The sequence below is a fragment of the Chaetodon auriga genome, chromosome 14 (genome assembly GCF_051107435.1).
Source record: "Chaetodon auriga isolate fChaAug3 chromosome 14, fChaAug3.hap1, whole genome shotgun sequence".
NCBI classification, from domain to species: Eukaryota; Metazoa; Chordata; class Actinopteri; order Chaetodontiformes; family Chaetodontidae; genus Chaetodon; species Chaetodon auriga.
The window spans coordinates 15,317,273-15,342,027 of NC_135087.1; the positions used below are offsets into that span (position 1 = coordinate 15,317,273).

At 44.0% G+C, this 24,755-nt stretch overlaps 3 protein-coding genes across 4 annotated transcripts in view; 2 read left to right on the top strand and 1 right to left on the bottom strand.

Moving 5' to 3' along the window:
- The first annotated feature begins 7 nt into the window (after window positions 1-7).
- On the top strand, window positions 8-4,262 carry siva1 (SIVA1, apoptosis-inducing factor). Its single transcript, XM_076749533.1, has 4 exons — window positions 8-200; window positions 560-748; window positions 2,988-3,141; window positions 4,042-4,262. Exons 1-4 carry the CDS (start codon window positions 80-82, stop codon window positions 4,088-4,090), a joined length of 513 nt encoding a protein of 170 aa, XP_076605648.1. The 5' UTR covers window positions 8-79; the 3' UTR covers window positions 4,091-4,262.
- Window positions 4,263-12,400: 8,138 nt separating this feature from the next.
- On the bottom strand, window positions 12,401-15,745 carry zbtb42 (zinc finger and BTB domain containing 42). Its single transcript, XM_076749516.1, has 2 exons — window positions 15,614-15,745; window positions 12,401-14,342 (listed from the first exon to the last, which is right to left on the bottom strand). Exon 2 carries the CDS (start codon window positions 14,326-14,328, stop codon window positions 12,733-12,735), a length of 1,596 nt encoding a protein of 531 aa, XP_076605631.1. The 5' UTR covers window positions 14,329-14,342; window positions 15,614-15,745; the 3' UTR covers window positions 12,401-12,732.
- A 5,348-nt stretch (window positions 15,746-21,093) lies between these two features.
- akt1 (v-akt murine thymoma viral oncogene homolog 1) overlaps window positions 21,094-24,755 on the top strand; it is a 31,305-nt gene continuing 27,643 nt past the window's right edge. The window contains exons 1-2 of one of the 2 annotated variants that reach the window (XM_076748595.1): window positions 21,107-21,260; window positions 23,131-23,242. The gene's annotated coding sequence lies outside the window, so the exon portion shown is untranslated. Of the gene's footprint in view, window positions 21,261-23,130; window positions 23,243-24,755 lie in introns of both variants that reach the window. The other variant, XM_076748596.1, reaches the window with a different exon arrangement.

The following is a 24,755-nucleotide window of genomic DNA, read 5'->3' on the forward strand; positions in this document are numbered from 1 at the left end:
TGCCTCGCTAGCATTTTTGCCGCAACAAACAAGTGTGGAAGTCTTTAACAAGCACGGTGGGACTTCTTTTAAAGCCAAAATGCCGAAACGAGCTTGTCCGTTTTCGGCAACCTTCTCTTCCCAATACAAAATACACATCGGACAACAAGAATTGAATAATTATGGCGTGTTTGGGTACAAATACAGGCAAGAAATTCACGGTAGGTGCTTCTTGGAGGTATCGCTGCCTTGCAGTGTTAGCTAACGTTAACGTTAGCTGTGTGCTCGTTGTTTTTGCGTAGCATTAGCTGGATACGAAGAGGTCTCTTTACGTTCGTAAAGGAGTCACAGTCACAGTCACAGTTTAGTTAGCGTTAGTACATGTGTGCTTTTCCTAAGACGATTAGGTTATATATATATACATGGGCTATATTTGACATTACTACCAGCTGGCCTTTGAACTCCCACAACACAGTCAGACAGACTTTAATGTGTGTGGAAACGACAGCCTCCTGTTTACCCCAGGGTGGTCAGATGAGGTGTTCACGTGAGTGAGTGAGTGTTTTTTTTTTTCCCCCAGAAAAGACAAAGAACTTACTCTTCAACGGTGCCAAGGCTGTGATGGGCAAAATGTGGACTGGGAAGGAGAGGTGCACTGACATGCAGCCCACTGGACAAGCTGAGACACCGACATGCAGCCAGGCACTGCTGAGAGGACAGACATTGATTGGACACGATGGGAGACTGACCAGAGCAAACACTGCACAAGGTGAGTCTTAGCTGATGGCTGCAGTGCAGATATATTTGGAGTATAATACGTTGACACACCCAGAAATAACAATGCTGAAAGACACAGCATGAAAACTCTGAAGTGTCGAATAACAGGACCACACATCTGGAGCACCAGTTGCAATGCGAGTGACCTCTTCAACTAGAGATAGACAATTGCAGCCTACCACAAGTCATCCATCTATTTTAAAACTACTTGTCCTCTGTAATGTATCACAGTACAAAGGCAGGAGCTTACTCTTAACTCCCCAACCCACATTTTGGAAGAGAAAACTTCAGTGGGAACGACACAAGAAGAGTAAATGAAGTTCAAAATATGTGAGAACAGTGACACCTACTGATGAAAGCAGGGTAGTGAAGTGGCTGCTCCTTACAGCCAGGTGAGATGAGCTGGGTCCTCCAAAGCATGTTGACACAGCCAATGAAAGTGGATCCTTTGGAGTGTCTGAAGCGCTTCAGGTTTATCTTGCGAAGCCTAAAGCATTCACTAAACCTGCTTCTCCCAAGATAAGACCTCACAAAGTCCAAAGCTAAGGGTGCATTCAACAAATATCAGTACACGAGTTTAGAGTACAAGTCGTCCTCTAATACTTGATTGAAAACATACTTACGTACTTTAGTGTGTTGCTGTGTTTCTTTGATTTAGTCAATGTAATACAATCCCAGGTCCAATAAAGTCTGGATGTTGTGTAAAACATAAATGAAACAGAATGCGATAAACAGTACAGAAGTAAAATATATTGTGTATTAAATATTTTGCCTCATCAATTGATTTTTTTTTGTTTTTAAGATATATGCTCATTCTGACTTTGATGCTGCAACATGTTTAAAACAAGTTAGGACAGGAGCAAAAAAAGGGAAATTATCTTAAATAAGAATAAATTATTTTTAAAAAATGCTGTTTTTATTAGCTCTAAATAGAAATGCAAATGAGGTATATTGTCTTGCACTATGAAGTGTTGCGTTAGCTCTGGCTGTGTGAGACCACACAGAAAGCAACGTGAAAAAACAGTTTCCCACCATCCAACCTGCTACTCTGGTTAATTAATTGGCTCCAAGTGAAACTTAACGTTCACAGTTTTTCTTGATTACCCTCAATATGAAATCCACCAACATTGCTGCAGCATGTGGGTCTACAATAGATGCTACGAGCCACATGAGCATGATAACACCAAATTCAACAGGCTAACCAGCAAAATACACAGTAAAGCAACATAAAAATGGTAAAACTTGCAATTTTGAAGCAAATATTTGGCATTATAGCAAGGAAAATAGTAGTTGCTGGATATAACTCTAGTTCGATGAGTATGCCCGTAGCTGCCGAGCTGCATGTTATGGCAGCCACGGTGAAGCACATTTTCAAAATGCCAAAACATTTATCACAGTAATGACTGTGTTGCAAAATTCATGTCCTGGCTTATCCTGACACCGGTGATGTTGACGAAACCGATATACCATCTACACCTACGCTGTAATCTTTCTTCCTGTCCATACTGGCCCCTGAATCAGTACTTTCCCAAAGCAAGTGTACTTTCCCCAAAGTTCTTATTCTGTGTAAAACATTATTGCCAAATTTCAGCTGAAGCCAATATGAAGCTTCAGCACTCTCAGTAGAAAAATCAAGTGGATATCTAATAGTATTTTTATACAAAATCCCCACCGCCCTCCACTGCAGCTCAGCACAGAAACATTGTCTAGGGAAGCTCAAAGGGGAGGTTTCATACCAAAATGATTGTAATTATGGAAAATAACAACTTGATTTGGATCTACTATATGTTTGGCCAGTATGAACAGGAATAAAGATTGCACTAAAAACTGCCTTTGTACATGTGGGCATGTGAGCACTGTTTCAAGATGGCCTTGGAAAAAAAATATTAATGACCACCTCAACACAAATGCAGGGTGAATGTTGCACGATGACACGGCATTTCCTGAGTTTACAGAGTAAAAAGGACCTGGCACACATTACTGAGGCCTGCAGAGGACACTTTATAAAAAAAAATGCTCAAGCACAATGAGAGGAGCTTTGTAACTGGGACGGACACAGGTCAGAGTCCAACATGTCACTCAAGTCCCAGGTCTAAATAAAACAGATGTGTTGTTCAGTTCATGCTTTTCACCAGCAGGTGTCAGGGTGGTCACAGATTTGGGTGCTAAGTTTAGGTATTTTTGAACTTAAATGTTTTGCTCCATACTCATCCAGTGTGCTGTGTGTGTAGGTGTGGCAGTGGCTTCCACAGGCTGCTGTGTGTGTCAGAAGAGCCAGGGCTCCAGAGCACCATGCTCCCAGTGTGACCGTCTAGCCTGTTCCTCCTGTACCCAGCAGTGCTCCAGCTGCTCCAGCCGCTGCTGCTCTGTCTGCACCATTATAGAGTAAGTCCAAGTTTGATTTCCTTTTCAATCAGTTTCCCAAAATGATCATGAAGATAATTTTTAAAAACTGTTTGGAAAACGTCACTTCTTCTGCACCTGCTTTTTGTTATGACTCCTTAGAATGCATGGTCCTTATCAGCTAATGTGGGCTGGAAAATAGTGGCCTTATTTGCCTTCCCCCAGTCATCCCAGCTTCAAATTATCATTAGATTCATTTAAACTCTCCAACCATACATGGTAATGTTAAAAAGGTGTCTTACTGAAGTATTAAAAATGAGACGTTGGGTGCAAGCTGCATCTCATCTGTTCTGTTACAGGCGTTCTACTGGTGCTGGTACAATGGGTGCACTCTGAACTGCAGTACTGTGACTTTGTGTGCGTCAACAGCACTGCACCAAAAAGTCCACTAGATTTATTGTATTTTGTGTCAAGACAATTGGATATTTACATAACTAAGCCAAACTGTGACCTCCCACTCACCCTGAATCTTGTTGGCTTCTGGTCAGATTTGGCTGCAGTGCCAGTAAATTGCAAACAGAGCTCTAAAAGTGAATTGGCTGTGTGTTAAGACATCAAAAAGCAATGGAAGCAGGAAGCTAGATAGTTGCTTATTCATCTTTTGAGTATGAGGAAGCAAACTACAGACTTTGCAGCCACCTCTCGAGCAAGCAAGGGTGAGTGTCGAATGCTTAATAGAAGTCAAAGAACTTGTGGTGGGGGCCTCGGTACAAGAGATAGTTGAGCAAACACACATTCTGTTGAGGAATAGTTCCTATTCAGTTACTCACGTCAGACTGAGCTGACAAGTTTTCAGTGATCATTGCTTCAAATGTAAGTGTAAAGATGTGTAAAGTTTTAAATCAGTGCATCATGTGATGTAATATTTTCTTTGTTCCACAGTTACAGTGGGCCATATGATGAAGTACTGTGCTGCAGTTGCTCGACGTAAAGGAAGACCAGAGGAGAGCTCAGGAGTTTGCTTGAACATATGTAGTTGCCTCACATGAGATATTACCAACACTGCATTTTACACCTGTGATTTTTTTTTTTTTATGTGATCAAAATGTCTTCTTGTATATATGTATTGCATAACAGTGAAATAAACTTGAAACACCTTTGTATACAGTCGAATGTTGTGCAGGTGCACCTGTCGTCGATGTGTTTTGGGATTAACTAAAGGGGCGCAGGACAGTAATCGTTGAATAATGCAGGAATCAAAATGGCACGTTTGAACAAAAATCTGCCAATTAGCTAAAAGGTGACCCAACTATCATCCTGTGTTGTAGATGCATCAGTAGATGGCAGCACACTGCAAGGACTCAACCAAGGGATGAGTCTCAGACTGGACCACGTTCAGGGTAATACACAGACCCTGCGTCCTCACTGGATGAACACATCTATCTCACTATGCTAAGAAGCACATTTGCAACCTTTTATGAAAGCATGAAAGTTTTGGCTTGGCAGTGAAAACAAAATTCCGATCCAGCCTGTCAGCACTGACCTTGACAATTTGCTATCACGTGTTTATTGAAACCAGAGGACCCAGAGGTTGAACAGAACCAGGGCTTTGCAGCAGACAATTTGGCTACAATTATCCTTGCTGGACATGACCTTGAGCTGCAGTCATCACTTTCTCTTGGCTGCTGCTCATCACCGATGATGACTGGTTTCAGGGTCAGGTATTGTACAGTGTGAGTAATTGTTCTTGGTGGCAGAAGTCCTCAGCACTGCTTGATAGAAATCTGTCATATGACATGGTCGTATAGATATTAGCTTGGATGAGTGCACATCCTGAAGCTTACTGCGAATGCGCCCATGAGCTGCGTGAGTCACATCCCCTGCTCAGCGGGCCAGTTGTGGCTCCAGTCTTTGGGGAGCTCTGCAGTTGGTGTCCGCAAGCACCGCTTGATTTCTGGCTGAGTGAACAGACAGCTGCTGGCAAGCCAGGCGTCAAGTTGTCTGCACATTTCTTGATAAGGCTTTAAGGAAATCAGAGGTGGACATGAAACACATGGCAGGAAGACAGTCACTTTCTGAGTTGTAAACTTTTCTCCTTTTTTTTTGTCCATAACTCTGAAGCTCGTAGATGTGCGAGTCAATAAATAGTTACACTTTTATGAATCATGGAGCTGAAATGATAAAAGATGTATTACTTAAAGTAATTTATCGAGAAAAATGCTAAATATTCACCATTACCTGCACGAAGTGACTGATTATTCTCTGTTTTACATCAGCGTAAGATGAATATCTCTGGAGTTTGGACTGTTTGTAGAACAACACATCTGACCTTGGGCTCATTTTTCATTAGTGTGTGTTATTTTTGTAGACCAATTGATTAATGGTAAAAATAATAATGAAAATATTTGTCAGTTGCATCCCTACAACAAAAGTTCTCCTAAAATTAAATGACATGATTCAGTATATTTTCAAAATCATCTCATGTCCTTGACCCTCATTTTTTAGACATTTCTCTCTTAAAAATATGTGAAATCAACATGTAACACCCCCAACAAAGTGTAATATATTTATTGTCATGAGTTAAAATTACCAGTGAAGGTTTCAAACGTTCTCTCCACCAATGTCCTCTAGATGCACTTGTCTTCATCAGCTGAGTAACACTGTTAGGAATTATGAGTCAGAGTGACCCTCAGATATCTGAAGCCCCGTTTCAAAGTCACCTCATTATCCTGTGATCCATCATTACATCAGACATCCCTTTTGTAAATTCGTATCTAGAAGAAAGGGAATAATACCATCATGCATGACAGTGAACAGAAGCATGTCGTCTGCAAAGAACACAACCTCACGACTCATCCAGCTTCATCAGTTTAATCTCAGCATTGGTGATATCTGTCTTTCCTGTCTAATCCTTCTCCCAAATGTGAGTAAAAAAACAAACACCAGATTCAATTATTCAATCATTTACCATATTCTTAATTGGCTTAGAAGGAGGGACCCACCCCCCACCCCCACTCTCTGTTAACTCCATAATGATGTGATGCGTTTATGTACTTTCAAAACAAGAGAGTGCAGCTGCCAAGGTTTTCAGCACATCCCTATCCGTGACACCCGAAGGGGAAGAAAAGGGTCATAGTGTACTAAACACACACACACACACACACACACACACTCACACACACACACACACACACACACAAATGGTCCTCAACTTCTCCCCAGTAGCCTACATGTATGGCTGGGTGTCTGCAAAGGAGAAGGGGGCTGCATAATCACCCACAGCGCTCCAGACAGGACCAACTGCAGTCGGCCAGCGGGAGCACGTGGCTTTGTCTTTCACCCATTCTTTCGGGGACCAGCTGTGGTCTGAGTGTGGCGAGCGTGGAGCCCAATGATGCTGCTGCTATAAATATGCGTCAACGAGTGCAAGTAAGTGACAGCTGTACAGTGGACCAAGGACACACTGTCTTGGCACTGTCAGGGCGAGCCACTCCAAAAAAGGCAAACCCAGTGTGGGAGCACTAGTTGATATGTATTTATGCACTTGCAGCAGTTGATATGTGGTGCATCCGGGTTCAGACTGTGGCTTTAGATCGTGGTTAAGAACTTAAATGTAGATGTAGTCTCTCAAGTTGGTTTGTTTTACACCTGACCATTATATCAACAGTTCACAATTCTTTTTTTTTTTATTCTTGGGCACAATGTGATTTGGATTTTCTGAAAGTCAAAAGAATGGCTCCTCCAAAATTAAGTGGATGATAACCATATGCATGTAGAGAGAGAAAAAGAAATCTACCCGTGTGTGTGTGTGTGTGTGTGTGTGTGTGTGTGTGGGCATTGTCTGTACACAAGCGCATGTGTGACTGTGTTTGTGTGCCCTTTTCAAGTGTGACCACCTGTCTTTTGTTAAGAAATAAATAAATAAACACAGGCCACACCAGCTGTCCCTGGCAGTCCGTCCCTTCAGAGGTCAAGGGCTCCCACCGCTGGCCTTGTTGAGGTGGTGGACACTTACAACTTTCCTCTCAACTTCTCTCAAGTACCTCTAAACACACGCACACACAAACACACACACGCAAAACCACTCACAGCCAAGTGAGCCAGGCTTTGAGCCTCGAAGAGGAATGTTTTATTACACCATCGAGTTACACTGCACATATCCCAGCTCGTCACCCTGCAGCTAAGCCCTATCACATGGGCCCTACTTTCCATGCGAAGGTTTTGGTCCATAAGAATGGTGCGCGCACACACCAGGCAGCCTTAAGCCCTGGATCCCGTTAGGCAGATGTGAGATGTTGGTGCCAGTGAACGCTCTGAGGCCTGCTGCTGTGGATGTTTACAGTGCGAGGTGGCCGCAGCATTGCAGAGGGCCCTTATTTACTGTGAGCTGGCTGGGGCTGTTCAGGGTGTTTATGAATGATCTTGGGAGGACATTGTTTTCTTTATGTTGGAGCTGCCTGGCTAGCGCCGCTGTGTCGTCTGTTTGTGCATAAAGTACGTGCTGGGGAGCTGGGCCAGACAATAGCCTGGCTGAGCTACTACCCACGCACACAATAGAGTGGTGGGATGAGGCCGAGGTTTGGGGCCGTGGTTTTGGGGCCTGTGGGGGTGGAGGCAGGGGGCAGGGGCAGTTGGATGCGGCCCTTGTCTATATGGCGTTCCCAGAATTGGTGAGCTGGGATAGGGGGGAGGGTGGTGGGAACCCGAGCACATCCCCATTGGGATCACGGAGCAGAGCAGCTGGATTTCTTTCATGGTGCAGCGGGGAAATAATTAAAAGTTCTCGCCATTGAAAGTGTCCAGCGAATTGGCATGAAGTTCCTCACATGTGTGGTATGTGTTTGTTTACTTACAGATAAATGAATGTGTGTGTTTGCTTTAGTCTGCTGTGGCAGATACAATCAAGCTGAGTTTTAGTAATAATTACACAACAATGTCAATTAGCTCTGTTATCCCAGGTTCATCTTTGGGGAGTATTGGCAACAGGTTGGGAACAATGGGGGCCCATCTTGAAGCTGCTCCGTCCTTGAGCTTAGTTTATGGTTTCACAGGGATCGGGCCTGTAAGACCAGCAGTATTATCACATTCTGTTGTCTCTGTACACATAGCAGTGCTTCCCACACACACCGTCTGGCCGACTGTTGCTGCTGCGTGTCAGACGAGGGCTCTACTAAAATGTTTCTTTGTCGTTAGCGCACCAGAGTCCGTTTTTACTTTCCTCTTTTAATTCTAAGCTCGCGTTCTGCTGCTCACCGACAGTGTTTTGTCTGAAAGGTGTGAAAGGCAGTGTGACAGTGCAAGTTGGCGAATGAATCAAATCCACACAAAGGGAGAAAGTTGTTCCATTTAATTCTATGCATAATCTTAAGAAAGACCTAAATCAAGATTGTCACATTTCCACAGCACACACACACAAGCACACTCCAAAAGCGCAAACAAGGAAAATGCACATACAGTTATAGATCAAAGTAAATTGCCTCAGCATCTAATTTCAATGTCAATTCTGCATAAAGATTGTCCTCTAATCTCTACACCACTAACACTGAAGCAATTGATTACTATAAAATATACCTTTCTCATTAAAAAATTATATTAAATTCTAATGGCACTTCTACAAATTCTATTAAAAAGATTTTCGTTTGACATTTAGAAGCTTTTTTCTTTTCGTTTTTTTTTTTAACCAAATTAAAACTGAGACAGTCAAATGTTGCACAAGAAGCGAATGCAATAATAAATATTTCTCATGATTATACACAATTTCACAGTTGTAACCTGCTGAAGACAAAATTCCAGTATCAGTAAAGTCATTTTTTAGACTTAAAGATCATACAGCATGAGTTAGGCAAACATAGCCCTCGATCAAGAGTAGCGCCGTTTCCGTAGAAGTCAACAATCAACATCTCAGTGTTTCACATTCAACAGTGACATTAACTAAGGACTGGACTGTTAGTTCCCAGTAGTATTGGCTACTAACAGCCAAATCACAAAAACGCTTGTCTTCAGTTGAACACGTCCACAACAGATTAATTCACATAAAAAACAACAAAAAAAAAAGGTCAAATAAATCTCAAAACATCAACGTAATCTCTCGCAAAGCAGCAAAAATAAATGGACTTTAAACTTTTCGATTTCGATTTAACATTTCTGATATGATAGAAAAACAGGAACAACAGTTGTGAATCACTTCGGCGGGCCGCTGGCGCTGTGATGTGAACGCCACCACCGCAGTCCAGGGCAAAATGTACAATATAGAAAAAGGGCTTCTCCAGATGCAACACCTATTCGTGTGTCTACAAGGCACATTTGGTGATCATCCTGGAGGTATAAATAAAGACTGCAAACAATAAAAAGAAACAATTCTTCACATATCGTTAGTTTTTCTACCTCTGTACACATGTACATTAGAGAATTAAGCAAATTAATTTGCACCACATAAGAAATGATCCTTTAAAAAACTGAAACAGTGAGCAAATCCACATTCCTGTGTTCTCATTGAAATATACATTATTAACACTACACAACAACTACGCATCTGAGATACATCTACAGTATTGTTCTGACGACTAACCGAAGTGATTCAACCCGAACAACAGGAGTGTTTGCGCAAGTAAACGGAGCCAAACCACATTTCTTGGAAAAAAAAAACAAAAAAAATCACACACGAGCCTCGTTCACCCAAGCCCCGTCGCTGGCTGCGGGTCAGGGAGGGGGGTGGCAACAGGCCGCGGTAATTCTGAGAGAAACGCTTAGACATCTTCTCATTTTGGGCTCCTCCATTTACAAAATTCCAACCAACCCATTGCAAATGCTGAGAAATCACATGAATTCATTAGTGTGTCCTGAAAGAAGTCTCGGAGATAAACGGAAAAGACCGAAAAAAAAGAAAAACACCTTAGAGTGTGTACGGTGACGTGGACAGGTGGTCAGCACCTACGTCTGACCTGTATGGTCACAGCTGTCAGACGCACCGCTGTCAATCTCAACAATCTCCCTAAAATCGAGCATGTGGAAAACAATACTCGGATTCTGCTGATTTTCTCTTGATAGATGTGCAATCAAATCACCGTGGCACCTCCTCCATGTGGAGGAACAATGAAGCATTTATCTATTGCATGCTGGGACTGGGGGGCTGTTCTTTGATGCCTCCAAACAATACACCTGTTTACAGTGTCCTTGGTCTCCCTCTGCTAAATACATTCCGATGGCTCCATTCAATACAGAAAAGTGCAAAGAGAGACTTGCGCTGCCTTTTTCTCCCCACAGCTCGGAAGGAGATACACAATGATCCCTTGAGGACTACCTGGGACTCGTGTGGGGTGGGGGGGACAATGCCTGTATTGTCTAATTTCTATAGGTAGCCAATGCCGTATCAGTGTGGCTGCGCTTGTGAACAACTGTCTCCTGTGGCGGAGCGGCACTCAGAGAAGTATTTACTGCTCTGATTTGTAGTGAGTCCAATCGGGTCTTGAATATGGAAAAGGAACCAGACTCCCCTGGGAAGACGTGACACTTTAAGAGACGGCAGCCTCAATAGGACACCTGACTCCGTCCACCTTATATGTGTTGTAACACGGAGAGAGAGAAAAAAAAAAAACAGTTTGATAAATAGAATATATATTTACATTAAATATACAGAAAGTAAGAAATAGCAGCCTAGACAATAGTGTTGAAACTATATGCATGCTAAAAACAAGTGCTTCTCTATGTTCCATGTGACAAATCTTACCTAGAGATTTCTACTCTGTATATTAAATTACAATTACAGTAACTCGACTCGCACAGAGAAAATGAACAGACAGCCCCAATACCAGTTAATGAGTACCAAGATCGCTAGGCAAGACGAGAGGTCTTTCAAGCTCATAGAAATAAGGACTACACCTACGGTAAACCCTGAACCAAGTCAAACTAATAAATAAAATTCTGATCAAGTCTTCTCAGGACAGATTAGACAAATATCATGAACTTTTAGTGCCAACGCCCCCGTTGAGAATCCGTGTAGCATCGACGTGAACAGATGGAGGAAATCCATTTCCTGCCCACAGAATCCTTCTCAAGGACAGCACCGCTAAAGGCTCCAACTTCATCAGTAGTAACTTACACACAGTAAGAAGGTGTGATAATGTGAAATGGTTAATTCGAAGAAAGAAGAGTCAGTAGATCTGGCTGAATGGCACGTGGGAAACAGCTTCGATGAACAGAAAGCGCCAACGACAGACACCGACAGAGTACTGACTATCCCCCTGTCTGCCTGCTGAGGTTTCGCCCTAAACGCCATACCAGGTCATAACAAGATAATTTCCTATTTGCTTTCAACCCGAGCGAGTCCCTTAACATTTAATTGACAAGAGCTTGATTTACATACTTTTATTACATTCTTGTAAATGATTTAATTAAGGACACTCGTGGATCAATTGGCATTCCAGAGTAGACCATTACCTGTGTTACCACCTGGTATGCGGAGTGTAATCCAGATTTTGTTTGAAAAGGCCTGAAAACTCGCTGAATTTGACAAGAAGGCATGGCAATATATCTCATTCTTGCTTAAGTAAGTACACGAGGTGAAGTGTTAAGAATTTCAGTAGGCACCAGTGTTACAGGCATTAGCTTTTAACTACTCTCCAGCCCTCCTCTGATTATACAACTTCTTTTTAAGTAGCAATTAGAAGGCCATTCCATCAATATGTGCTCACTCACATTAGCAACTAAAGAGATTTCCCCAAGGCAAAAAGGAAATATGGTGATATGATGGTCGGCTGCTTGCCTTGTTATAAACAACATAAAACTCTAACCAACTTCATTTCAACCACACAAAAATTCTACTTCCATGAAAAAAAAACAAAAAAAAAAACAGTTACACTTCCAGTAGTCAGACTTCATTAGTTTTGCTGCCTTATGATAGTTTACTTGTTAAGGACTAAACAAACCTCCCCCCCAAAAAAATAAATAATAACAATAATGTAGGAGTTAAAGAGGAAATCATATATTGCTACTCGCGGACGGTTCTGATCTCCCATGTGCACAAATAAAGTCTCAATCACTCTAACGATTGTATTAATGTGTTAGAATTAGCAATCACCTATTTGCCCATAGGGGATGAACATGTGATGCTTCCAGCAAATACACTCCTCCACGAAACTCAACAGATTGACACAAACAAAGAGAAACAATCAAGTGCATCATCTGATTTGTTCACCTTCATCCACACAGCTCCAGTTTCACAGCACCCATGTTTATCCTAACATCCTCTGACCATCATGTATGCCTATTTTGTACTTTTTTTTGGGCTTTTTTTTATTTTCTTGCCTTTATCGACAGGGGAAAGGGGAAAGAAGGGGGGACTGCATGCGGCTGCACCTGGGCCGCCACGGCATTGTGCGCACGCTCGGCCAGGTGAGCTACCTGGGCGCCTCCATCATCGTATGCCTATGACACAGTGCTGCACAGAAAACAGCTCCAGTTTTAAAGTTGCTACATCTTTAAATTGAGAAATGCCACATGGGGTAGAATCCAAAAGATATGTCTCCGAACAAACTGCCAACATGTGTATACTAATGAGAAAACTGTTCAGTCCTAGTAGCATTAAGTATATGAAAAGACATTCTGTCTTATGTCATGGCACTGCTGAGAGGTGTTTTATCCAATGGCGAGAGTCTTGACAAGGCCACAGTGAAACTTCCTGATGTGGCGGTAGAGGTCCCCGGACTGGGTGAAGCGCCGCTCGCACCACTTACAAGCGTGAGGCTTCTCACGTGTGTGGACGACAGCGTGCCGACTCAAGTTATGGGAGTACTGGAAGCTCTTGCCACACTGGCCACAGGTGTATGGCTTCTCGCCAGAGTGTGTGCGCTCGTGGCGCTTAAGGGTATACATGCAGGAGAAGGTCTTGTTGCACTGCATGCAGGTGGGGACCGAGCCGTCGGGGGACAGCTTGGAGCGAGCGCCGTCCTTCTCGCGGAAGTGTGAGCTGAGGTGCAGTTGCAGCACGTGGGGGCTGGGGAAGACTTTACTGCAGAGGGGGCACACACACACCTGTTGCCCCGGGGGCAGGAGCACCCCGCTGGAGGTGGAGATGTCTGAAGAGGCCAAGTCGTCCTCCTCCTCCTCCTCACTGTCCCCCAGCAGCCTACCCCTCCTCTCCTCTATCTCCCTGCCTGGGGTGCCCTCCCTCCCTCTGCAGGCCTCCCCCTCCTCGTCCATCAGGTCCTCCTCCTGGGAGAGCAGGGCGGCTGTGGAGCCGTTGTTGCCTGGGAAGAGGGCAGCGAACCCTGTCACCACTGAGCTCCTGGCACTATTCCCAAAGCGCTGGCTCTCAGGGCTCATCGGCTCACTGTCCTCCTGCTCTGACAGCAAGTCGTGTTCGTCTTTAACAAGTGGCTCAGTGCCCTGCTGCTGGCTGTCGAGGGCCAGCTGTCCCGAGACGTAGGAGGGGTGTAAGGGATCTCTGCTAGACAGAGGCTTGAAAGACAAATCCAGTGCACAGTCCATGTCATCTGAAGCCCGGGACCTCTGGGACAGCGATACGGTGGAACTACTGACATCAGCTTTTGTTTTTCCAGCTGTTTGGACGCAGGGCTCGGCCTCTGCTGACACATAATTGACACCTACAAGGTCCGGGGACCTGCCAGAGTGACCGTTTGCCTTCTGCCTGCTCTGTGTAGACCTATCACAATCTGTGACAGCCAGCCTGACTTCGCTGTTGTCCATGTCAAACTCTTCTGCCGGGGGGGCCCTGTGTAGCCCCTGAGACTGTGTCTGGGGCTGTCGCCGGATGAGCTGCTTACTGTGCAGCTCGCCGTCTGAGGAATTTTCCCTGTCCAGACAGCCGAGTCCCAAATCCTCACTCATCTTTTCATCCAGGGAAGAGAGTTCCTTATCTTTAAGCTTGCCTTTACACACTTTCACTATATCATACATGTGGAGGTAACTGGCTGCTGCCAGGACATCCTCCACCGGGAGAGTGCTGAATTCCAACTTCCCCTCATACATAAATTCAAGGAGCAGACTGAAAGCCGGGGCTGTCACAATGTCACTGTTGAGATGCACAACGTCCCTTTTGTCCAGCTGGTCCCTGTAGAAGAGATGGAAGTACATGCTGCAGGAGGCCAGCACGGCTCTGTGCGCTTTGAATCGAGCCTCCCCGACAAGAACAGTGCAGTCACAGAGGAAACCTTGGTGACGCTGCTGACTCAGACACTGCAGCAACTGGCGGCTATGGTCTGGGAACTCCATTCTTCCTTCATAACCTGGTGAAAAACAGGAAAAACAGGATACTGGATAAACGAAATGAAGCCATTTAGAGGGCACAGCGGAGCCGCCGTCGCGTTTCAGAGGCGAACACCAAGTCACCAACAGCAGAGAGAGTGTGAGGAAGAACTTAGGATAAAATAACGCAAATGAATTGAAAGTCTAAGCAAACATACAACATCTCAAGCCCTGTCGCGTTTCAAAACACAAGTTCATAAAAGCATTCGCAATTTCGAAACTTGATCCGGAAAGATCTCAAACACACCCGAAGGTGTACATCAATAACTTTATCCAACTTGAAAACACAATTCATTCCTACATTCTTTCCAGTGGTGCAGGACACGCTACGCTGCGCTCACCCACCCATGTATTACGGTGTAAACGGATCCACTGTCCAAATTATCCAGAGTAGTCCGGTTTATAGTAGTCAGTCTACTTCTCGTGCTTCCAAAATTTGCGAAAAGTGATGCACCGGCGCGTTTCCGAACGCACGCCAAGCAGCGGAACACGCGAGCGGCACCGGGAACGATACCCACGGGTCGGCCGGGGCAAGGAGGCTAAACGTGAAAAAATAAGAGCAGCGCAGAGTGAGTAAACTGGTGCTCTGTTTGCTAACTACACTGCAAGCTGTGGAGTCAGCTGCTCTGACATCACCGCAATGGAAACGCTACCTCCAGCTGTGCTCCCCTTTATGCCATATGTTAACTCTGGGCTACGCAGTCCAAACGAGAGGCGCAACTTGAAAAAAAAAAAATGAAATAGATTTCCAAGTGTCACAAGATGATGCGGTATTTTCAACTCTTTCTTTGAACAGGGTCAATAAGCACCAAAGAGAACTGCAGCAGACAACCGCGGACGAGAATAAAACGCTCTGTGGCCCTTTTACGCACTCATGACACACGCGCACCACTGTGAAATATTTGTTTAAAAGGGTTAATTCAAAGCAGAGGAGGCGGATGGTCAGGAAAAAAAAACCTCAAGTGGATTGCATATTAAAGTTGGATGCCGCCGCGAGCAGTGTGCATAACTATCATTTTGCGCGCATGAGTAACATTTTTTTTGAAAGAAAAAGAAAAGTGTAAGTCGGAGCCGGGGAAGCCTGAGGCGCAGTAAAACGAGCCCCATGTCCGTGTTGGGAAACGCATTGCTGGGAGCCTTTTAAACAGCAGAGGAACTCGCAGCAAAGCCAACTGCTCTGAACGACGCGGCGAGGGGGACACTCTTTAACTTTCGCTTTCCCCGCTCCAAAGCACAAAAACACTGCACTCACATTTATTTCCGCCCAGTTCGTCGTGTTGTCTCCTAGAAGCCCCGGTGTCCTTTCATGATGTGCGGCCAGATGTTCGCTTCTCCTTGTCGTTTCTTGAGCTTCAGTCCGACCCTGGCAAGGCAGGCTGCACTCAGCGCTGCTGTGTGTCAAGCAGGTTGATCATGGCTCAAGTCTCGCGATACTGCGCAGCCACAATAAGTTCTGTACTACTCCGTGAATTCACACAGCGGCAGCAAGTAGCAGAGTACACTGGGAACATCAATTGGTTTCTTATTACACATTCTTATTGCACCTTTCCCATGAGCGGCTGGGCTTTGAGAGGGATAAATCCTGAAGTGTGTCAAAGTGAAGCTGTTGATGACTGAGTTTTAGACTAAAAAAAACTAAAAGAAATGTAGCTCCAAGTAGGCAATCTAGTCATTAAAGTTACACGTTTGAATTTCATTGAAGAAAGACATCCTGGTTTTTCTCAAATATTTCACCATAACCTGTTTTTAAAAGTTCAAATCCAGAATGCTAATTTCATCTGTGTGCTTCTGCTGTGGACGAAAGAAACACTTTCTGTTCACAAAGACTTGGTATCTGTGAAAGTATCCAAACGGAGAAAAAGAATTATAAATCATGCATTGTGGTTTGGAGGGTCAGTGGACTATTGGGAACTTTTAAGGGCTGTTCTCTCTAATCCTGCTTTGGGTTGTGGAATTCCCTGGCACCACACCTCCCAGTGCCTTTGTTTTTCCTCAGACCACACCAGGTCCTGGCTGTGATTTATTTGGCCTAAATTGTCTTAAGACAGGAATTGAGCTGATTTATGTGGGCCATACATTTGAGCAAAAAAAAGTCACAAATTTGTTCAGGCGCTGAAAAACAGCCGCCGGAGTCTGTTCTGTAATTGTTAAAGCTAGAGATGGTGGCACAGTGGAGGAACAGGGGCTCGGGGTTGCAGCTGCTCATCTCGTGCCCCCTCCTCCTCCTCCTCCTCCTCCTCCTGTCCCTCCCTGTGCTCCCCCAACTGCTTCAGTCACCTTTGCCCTGTGTTCCAGCTGCCGTGTGTTTTGAAAGGGCCATTTGCAGCTCCTCGCAGCCTTCTGACACAGAGGGGAATGAGCAATGTGACGGGAGGCGGCAGCCACTGGTCGAAAGGGGCCACCGGCTAGATTCTTATCCACTTACTGCTTTATTCCATTTTTAGTCTGGCTGTTACTGTTACTGCTGGAGAGGGTGGACATCTGCACTCTGGTCATGTCCAGATGATCATAAGCAAGACAGTGTCATGCCCCCTAAATAAAAACTCCCCTCATTTGGTCTAAGTGCTTAATTGGTATTGAGCAAGAAACAAAATGATGAGCTTCTTCCTTTTTTTTCCACAAAACACCAGTAGAGTAAATGTTTATACTGAAGCATCAGATGTGTGTGTGCCACATGGAAAACAATTTACCATTCACCACTGACACACACACACACACACACACACCATCCATGCAGGAGCAGCGATGTGGATAAGAATAGGAGCAGTGGCCCTGTGTTTCCCTGGCCCTGGCAAACGTAGGCGCCCAGTAGAGGAGGGGTGTGTGTTCACAGGGCAAGACAAAGCAGTGGTTGTGCCTGGGGACCGTGGCCTCAGGGAGAGAGGCTCGGCACGGTGAAGGTTCTCACACACAGAAAAAGATAGAGAGACGGACAGAGAGGGAGAGAGAATGGGAGTGTGAGCGGGGGGAGAGAGAGAGAGAGAGAGAACACTTCCTGGAGGTTCTTTCTTCCTCTCTGCAATCATCAATGGCATTCTCCCCCTGACCCACTCCTCTCTCAGACAAACAAAAGACCCTGCATTCCACTGTAGCCTGACCGGCCAACCAGCCAGCCATCCAGCCACAGCTGAAACACATCGCTGTCCCCGCTGGACCAAAGTCTCACTTGAGTTGTGTTGTTCTGAGGATACCATTAAAAATCATCTTAAACCTCCTGACATACAGCGCTCCCATTTTCATTTTCTCTTAAGTCGTTTTTATGTTGGAAAAGTTATAACATATCACTGATTTGCAAATCGGCTTGTTCCAGCTCTTATTTTTCCAAAAATAGTTCATATTCATTTAATATTTACTTCTTTTTTTTTTTTTTTTTTTTTTTGCAGCTGCACCATTCCATTAAATGCAAATATTTAACTATTTATTTAACGAAAATAATTCTTTACACAGTTCCTCAAAATTCAGTCAGACATAGAGTTTGAAATAAAGTTTTGTGAGTTTGAACAACATTTGGCTGCACAGCATGAGGTTAGACAGTCAGTAGGGTTTACTCTTCAACAAGATTGATTTATCACTACAGCTGTTGTACCGGTTAAATAAAAGAAATATCCCTATGTGTTTGTCTTTGGTTTGTGATGTGTGTTTGTCTTTTACACCCTTACACTGTTCTTTACTCATGCTGCAGTCACACACCCCATTTAATTTGAACTGCTTTGCACACTGGACTCTACTGTACAGTCTGTGTACATTTATACGTATTTATTGTAATGTTCATCTTAGTACCTCCCTTCTGCTGTTTGTATTCTCCTGTTTAAAGCTTCTCTTTTCCTCCCATTAAAGCTTTTTGAGGAGTTCTCATTTGCAAGTCTAAAGGCATAGAAGATCGCAGACTTTAATGATTTGGGGCTCTATAAATAAAAGTAACTTATCTTAACTTGAATATGGCAAACTTTGAGGACAGCAAGTTGGGAAGTCCTTAATACAATGCAACAAACTCTGACGTTAAACCTTTGAATCTCCGGTGCTGTAGGCCAAGCTGCCGAACAGGTGGATCACACATCGTGGAAAATAATGTGACAGTTGTAGCAACATTGCACCGCAGTTGCCGGGAGATGCCGTTTTGGTCAGACCCCCCACCACTTCCTCCCTGTTATGGCCCTCCTGCCCTTCTGTGTCTAATTGTTGCTACCACATGTTATCTATTCTCCTTCAACAGCCCATTAACTTCTCCTCTGTTTGCTATATTCCAAACAGATACTACAAGCAGACAAGAAACGAGATCAGATGAGTCCTTGACAGGAAAGGCATTATTAACTCACTTTGACTCTTTGATCTTGTTACTGTTGCTTTGAACCTCCGAAACAACAGGGTATGCATTCCCATCACTGGACCACAGACAGCCGAGGTGGAGGAGGAGGAGGAGGAGGAGGTGGACGAGGAGGAGGAGGAGGAACTGACTACAACAGCAGAAATATGGGATACCCTCGCTCGGCTCTGTCTGTATGACAGGAACAGCTTGGCAAGGCTGACACATAGTAGCAGTGAGGAACACATTACAGTGTAAGTGACAAAGAGGGGAAATGACAACAGAGGAGGCTGAGAGACAGAGGGCAGAGGCCAATAAGTTTTTCATCACGGGGGGGGGGGACACTGGCAGCTCTGCCATCCTGCTCTCGAAACATTATTTTTCAGCTATTACGCAACCTTTCAAAATCATTGCCTTGCGTTTTGATGGCATACGTGTGTGTAGTTCACTGTACTTGTACCAAAGCTGATAACGATTAAATGCTGTGCTGACAGATATAAAAACATCTAACATATCTTGAAAAGCAAGTAATCTGTAAAAAGATCACAAATATAAGTGCAAGGTTATTGATGGCATGATAGAAACGTTTGGGAGAAAACGTTTAATGTTTAAAAATGCATGAGGCTCTTTGGCCGAGTAGACCAAGTCATCTGAGCGTTTCACTTGATACAGAGGATCCCTGACTTCTTTTAAGTCTGCCTGAGCTGGCCTGTCTGTACCTGTCCTAAACTGGTTTAACTCCTGCCTCGCCGGCTGGGCGTCCTTTGTGTCTGTGGATGACTGTTTATCTAAAATCATCAGGAATAACAAGCAGGATTATTATTTGGACCTCACCAATAAATCTTAAAGCTTTTACTTTCCCTTTTGCAGTGTCATCAGGACGCACGTGCTGCGTTCTGTCATATCTGTGCTGATGTTATGCAACTTTATGTTGCTGCACCTCCTGTTGACACAGTTGATGCCATTTTTAAATATTGACATGTGAGTTCATTCTTGATCCTGGAAACAATACGTTGACAAAATGATGTCAACTTAATTTCCACAAACTAGTTTTTTTTTTTTTTTTTTTTAAACTTTCAACCGTCATTCAGTCTTCATCGGTGAATGACGTTTGCACCTTGTGAATGACGTTCACTTTTACATGTCTGAAATGCTTTTAAGCAGCAAAGCCGGGTCCTGTTTGAGCAGCTATGTGAGGCAGGAGTGTTTGCTCTTCGCTCTCTGAAGCCTCCTTCTTTAAATTTGCCTCGTGTTTGTCTGAAATGATTTACTTTTTATTTTTTAATTTCATTGTTTTATTATTTTCTTTGAGTTTTAATCTTTTGTTGTCATGATTTGTGTTCATTTTTCTCTTAACAAACAAAAAGTGGTCAGCCACTTGAATGGAAAGGTAAACACTTACTTGAGTTGCTTACACAAATAAAGCTTTGAAGGCAGAGACCACAGAAGTGACATTATGCAGTCTGCACAGTGACATTCACCAGACTATAGCACTGCATGCACTTCTCTTTTGCTGATATATTTTGAACCTTTTTGAAACCCTCCTTTCTACACTGTTTTATGGTGGCGATATTTTTATTTTAGCATTTTCAAATGAACTTTGTATGTTTTAGTAAAATTTTACCCAATTTTCTTGCTGCCTTGAGTATCCATATTGCTATATTTACACGTAAGTAAATTCCATTTCATATGATTAAATGATTTTTGATGACATTTTGTCAAGAGTATTAAGCAACTGTCTACACCTAGAGCAGAAATGGTTAGTCATATAACCGATAAGTCAATTGATCAGAAATTAATTCTGATAATAGCTTAAATATCCAAAATTCACTGATTCCACCTCCTCAAATGTGAAAGTTTGTTAAAACTGCTATTTTAGTTTTCTTGTGACAATAAACTGAATATTTTAGAGTTTGGGGGCTAAAATAACAATTTGGGCTCAGGGAAATTGCGATGAGCATTTTTCAAATTTTCAACATTTCACATTTTACAGACCAAAAAGTTATTAAAGAAAGTGATCTGCAGCTTAATCAATAATGCAAATAATAATCAGTTCCAGCCCCCACTACACACATTACACAGCATGTGGCAAAGTACCAAAATTAAATCATGAACACACAGCGTTAACAAAAGAAGTCTTATGCATAATCCCATGTGATTGTTCCAGGAAGTGAAAAACAGACATACCCCTCATTGTACAGAGGACCCCCTGGAAAGCTTACAGGGGCCTCTGTAGGTCCCAGGACCTCGCTTTGGAAACCACCGGCGCAGATAACTCAACGCAGAGTTCAACAAGGCCATGCAGCCTCTAATAAGCCCCTATAGCACATTGCAGGATTTTTTCAATGGGGCGGCTGACAGCCTAGTACTCCTCCTATGAGTGTGACTCATAACATGATCGGCTTTAGGACCCGGGAGAGCAGGCTGCCACAGAGGCATTGCAGACAGCGCGTTTGGGAGGTGTAGTGGAAGAAAGGCAAAGAAACGGAGTAAATGAGAGCACTTTTGTCCAGATTGTTGAAGGACTTATCAACTTAATATACCGCCGAAACAGCTCACTATAATGAGACGGACACATTGTTGAATTCCTGTCCAGGTAAATGTCCGCGCTTCCTTCGCATGGTTAACTACAAGAGGTCGACAGCTAGACAGGGTAGGTCCCCATTGTACTTACATGGGATGCGGTTATTCTCACCCGAGCTGCCCTGCTAGGCCCCATATCCTTTCTGTCGCTAAATGCAAACCTGAAATGAGGTACTTTCCTGACTTCACTTCGCCGTAGAAGTTACTTAGCAGCGAAGTCAAGAGCTTACAAACGTCCTGTCGTGGATTATAACGCGTCGTTGTTTTCCCACAAACAACAACGAGTCTCGGCTAAGATGTTAACCATTCATTTTTGACAATGACCACTTTTGAGACAGCCCTCAGGCCAAAATATCTGCAGTCACGTTACTTTAAACGGTTCACCTCCACGAGAAAAGTTGTTTTTGCCTTTACTTTGTGGCCCAGCAGGCAAATGAAAACAAATGAGCTCAACGAGAGAGCAGCTCATTCATTGTTATCAACTTAGCACCGCGTTTGTTTACTTGTTTGAGTGAGAAATGTGTTGCCAGACAATAATTTTACGTTCGGCCGTTAGCTTTGCTAGCTTGTTGCTGGTAGCACTGGTGCGTTCACAGGCAGCGATACAAATTAGTGACGTTTGTACATCTTTGTTGTTGACTTGATGCCACCCTGTCGTGGTTCTCAAAATGGGGCCCAGGCACCTTTAGGTCCAAAGTTTGTACACCAGGGAAGTCATAAAGAAAAGGTAGCGCTATATTCTTATTTTCCTCCCCTGTAATCAGTACAATTGCAAAATGCATGTGTGTAACATTTTCGGTGATAGGTTTTACTGTCCTCATTCATCCCGCCTACATAAATCACAACTACAGGACTTTTGTCAAGGTTTATTGTTGAAGGGTGATGTGGTGGGAGTCAAAATGAAAAGGTTTGTTAGCTGCGCATCTGAGCAGCACAGGTTTATCGGACATGCAAAGCTTTAAATGTCCAATTTGAGATAATCCTCGCTTTACTGATGTGTCTGTTTGTCTCTGTGTCCCAGGGGTTACACATGCATGTATAGTCTGGAAAGAGAACATTGTCCCTGGGCATGGTGTACCCGTAACGCCTTGAGTGTCAAAATGTTTTTTATTGGTCATGAGACTACTGTCTGTCCAGTGTGTGTGTACGCAGGGAGACTTGCCATGTGACCCAGGGAAGACGCAACAAGCTGGCCCAATGATGCAGCCAGTGACTGCTTGGCTCCCCCTGTTCTATTTAGAAAATACCAGTCACCTCCCACCCAATCCCTTCACAGCCCCTTTGACGCAAATGTGCCACCAGTTGCATGCAGAATCTGAGGAATGTTGTTTGAAATTGTCTTCCCTGTACACAGGCAGACTTATTGTGCCCGCGCCACAGGAGTTTAGCTGTATCAATAACTGAGGATGACACACTTCAAATGATGGTAGCCCACCGTCAGCAGCATCACATGACCGCACTCTTTCACGGTCTGTGTCACGAAACAGAGAATGCCTCAGCCTTAAATACTTGTTTCATTCATCTTGTTTACTAGTTGTTCACGTTAGCAGCAAGGTCATTTGATTTGCTGCAAATCAAGAGACCAGAGCTTTGACGTCTCATTGTGTGTGTTATCCAGATCCTTTTGTAAAGGACAGAATGAGTTGTCATATGATCTGGTACATATTTGGATAAGTCCAGCTTTGTGATCTATCTTTTAGTCCACGGCTTGTCTGAACAGCAAGGAAATGAATACATTAACAGGAGTCATAAAGGGGTTGCTGTACATGTCATCACAGGATTAAAGCAGTGAGTTTACTCGGCTTTGAAGGTTATAGTAGCTGTGGTTTGGTTTTCAGCTACACCTACCCACAATATTCTTATCATTAGCAATGTGTTTTCAGGGAACTTGAAAGAGGAACTTGGCACGGTGAAGTAGATCACTCTCGTACTGGTTCCATTGTGGCATTTGAACACAAACCAAGCGTCACTTCAGGGACTGTTTTCCAGCAACAGGTGAGCATGTTTCACGTTCGCATTTCATTTTCTTGTTTTAGATATTTGAGTGTAACCTTCTGTCTTTGCAACTGCAAAACCAGCTGCTGACTTGTTGTTTATCCGAGCAGCACTGGAACATAGAGCAAAAACAGACTTGTATCTATTGATCTGAGATGAAGGAAGTCGTGTGGTGATGTCGGCCTGATTTTCTGCTTCCTGCCATAAACACATGGGACTGTCCTCTATGTCCCACTGATGGGCTCAGTGTGTGGCATCCCTGCTGCATGACACTGATTTACATTGAATGGGGTGGCCCCTGGAGCTGGAGCCAGAAAGATGAATGATTGAAAGCTAGGCAGGCAGGCAGGCAGGCAGGCAGGCAGGCAGGCAGGCAGGCAGGCAGGCGGTGGCCCAGAGGCCTGAGGACCATGTGACCGACTGTCAGGGTACTGGGTTCATTCAGTGGCTGCTGGCTGCAGCGCTGGCAGGAGCCCAGCTTTTCCACACAGGCCGCAGTAGCAACAGGTCGCTCCCATTAAAACAGCAGCGCTCTGTTGTGGCTCCAGAGCCGGTCTTGTGCATGTGTTGCTTTCTTGGCTGTGGTGTGTGTGCTTGAGTTTGTTTGTGTGATGTATCCCAATGTGTATATAATGTGTGCGTGTCTCTGTCGCAGAGTACACACTAAGATGCCGAAGGGATCCAACGGTTTGTGTGATCCCTAGTTTGAATAGCACTCAGTGTGCTTTTTTCAAATCCCTCTCCAAGATCCTTCCAACGTCCAACGACTGTGTGACACAAGCACCACAACCCCAGTGCAATAAACAAAAACAGTGAGCAAAAATAAACCGTGCTCACATGAACTCACTTTTGCTCATTGATGTAAGTGAGCAGAATGGCAGTAAAAGGCGTGTTGACCGCTCATTCACTGACAGATGTATTCGAGCCTGGGGCTGTACTGATATGACTCGTAGTCTGTCAATAGTCACATCCACTTCCTGTTGTTGTCCCTGCCAGTAAGCTGGATGAGGCCACTCAAACAGAGCTCTCTTTTGATGGCCTCACTCTGACGGAGCAGCAGCAGCAGCGGCAGCAGCGGCAGCAGCAGTAGCAGGCAAATTGATTTCAGTCGATAGACACAGATTGCCTGGTGCAGTGTGTGACATTTGTGTGAACAAGCGTGGCAATTGATCATTCTTTTGCTTCTGCCATGCCTTCAAAGCTGTCTTTATATCATAAAGAAGCACTGAATGAATCAAAAGGTCAAGCCTTTGGTTATGATAGCCTGCAGGTTTTTAGTATGTGCTGTTGTTAAATAACCGATAAGTCTGTGATGGAATTCAGCCCCGTTTGGTCTGTCAGATGACTGTTGGCTCATTTTCATCTTGTCTTCTATCATATGTTTTGACTTAAGTTTGAACAGGTAAGACTATTGCTTTAGCTTGATCTCTTTAACCCACCTTATGCTACACTTTACTCACATCTCTCTGAAGACCTTTTAACACATTTACTATGTAAATGTGGCAACAGTTCT

What these genes read in the sequence shown, in the direction of transcription:
- zbtb42 (XM_076749516.1), bottom strand. Translation starts at nt 14,328, where the DNA reads ATGGAGTTCCCAGACCATAGCCGCCAGTTGCTGCAGTGTCTGAGTCAG.
- siva1 (XM_076749533.1), top strand. Translation starts at nt 80, where the DNA reads ATGCCGAAACGAGCTTGTCCGTTTTCGGCAACCTTCTCTTCCCAATAC. An exon ending in ATACAGGCAAGAAATTCACG is followed by an intron (nt 201 to 559) that starts GTAGGTGCTTCT and finishes TTTTTCCCCCAG; the next exon opens with AAAAGACAAAGAACTTACTC. An exon ending in CAGAGCAAACACTGCACAAG is followed by an intron (nt 749 to 2,987) that starts GTGAGTCTTAGC and finishes CTGTGTGTGTAG; the next exon opens with GTGTGGCAGTGGCTTCCACA.